The sequence below is a fragment of the Penaeus monodon genome, chromosome 15 (assembly GCF_015228065.2).
Source record: "Penaeus monodon isolate SGIC_2016 chromosome 15, NSTDA_Pmon_1, whole genome shotgun sequence".
In the NCBI taxonomy this organism is placed as follows: Eukaryota; Metazoa; Arthropoda; class Malacostraca; order Decapoda; family Penaeidae; genus Penaeus; species Penaeus monodon.
Genome location: NC_051400.1, coordinates 5177459 through 5177677, shown reverse-complemented (window position 1 = coordinate 5177677; position 219 = coordinate 5177459). Strand labels below are relative to the sequence as shown.

General features: G+C 58.9%; 1 protein-coding gene across 1 annotated transcript in view; it reads right to left on the bottom strand.

Moving 5' to 3' along the window:
- LOC119582194 (dynein heavy chain 6, axonemal-like) overlaps window positions 1–219 on the bottom strand; it is a 26410-nt gene that overhangs the window by 23556 nt on the left and 2635 nt on the right. Inside the window, exon 4 of the mRNA XM_037930428.1 lies at window positions 55–215. Coding sequence (XP_037786356.1) covers window positions 55–215 — 161 coding nt within the window. The remainder of the gene's footprint in view (window positions 1–54; window positions 216–219) is intronic.

The window sequence follows — 219 nt, the reverse complement described above, 5'->3', positions numbered from 1 at the left end:
CATATTTCAAAACATCCAAATTACTCTCTGCCTTCGAACAACCTCATTACTCACTCGTACTTAGCCGGCGTAACGACCCCGCTCGTGACGAGGATGTTGACGACGCTCTGCAGAAGCTGGTCTCGGTGGGAGGACGTCAGCGCCCCCAGGTAAGCCACGGCGACGCCCCCGAGAGTGCACTCGCCGTAGACGCCCTCGGCTTCGCTCATCAGGGTCTGG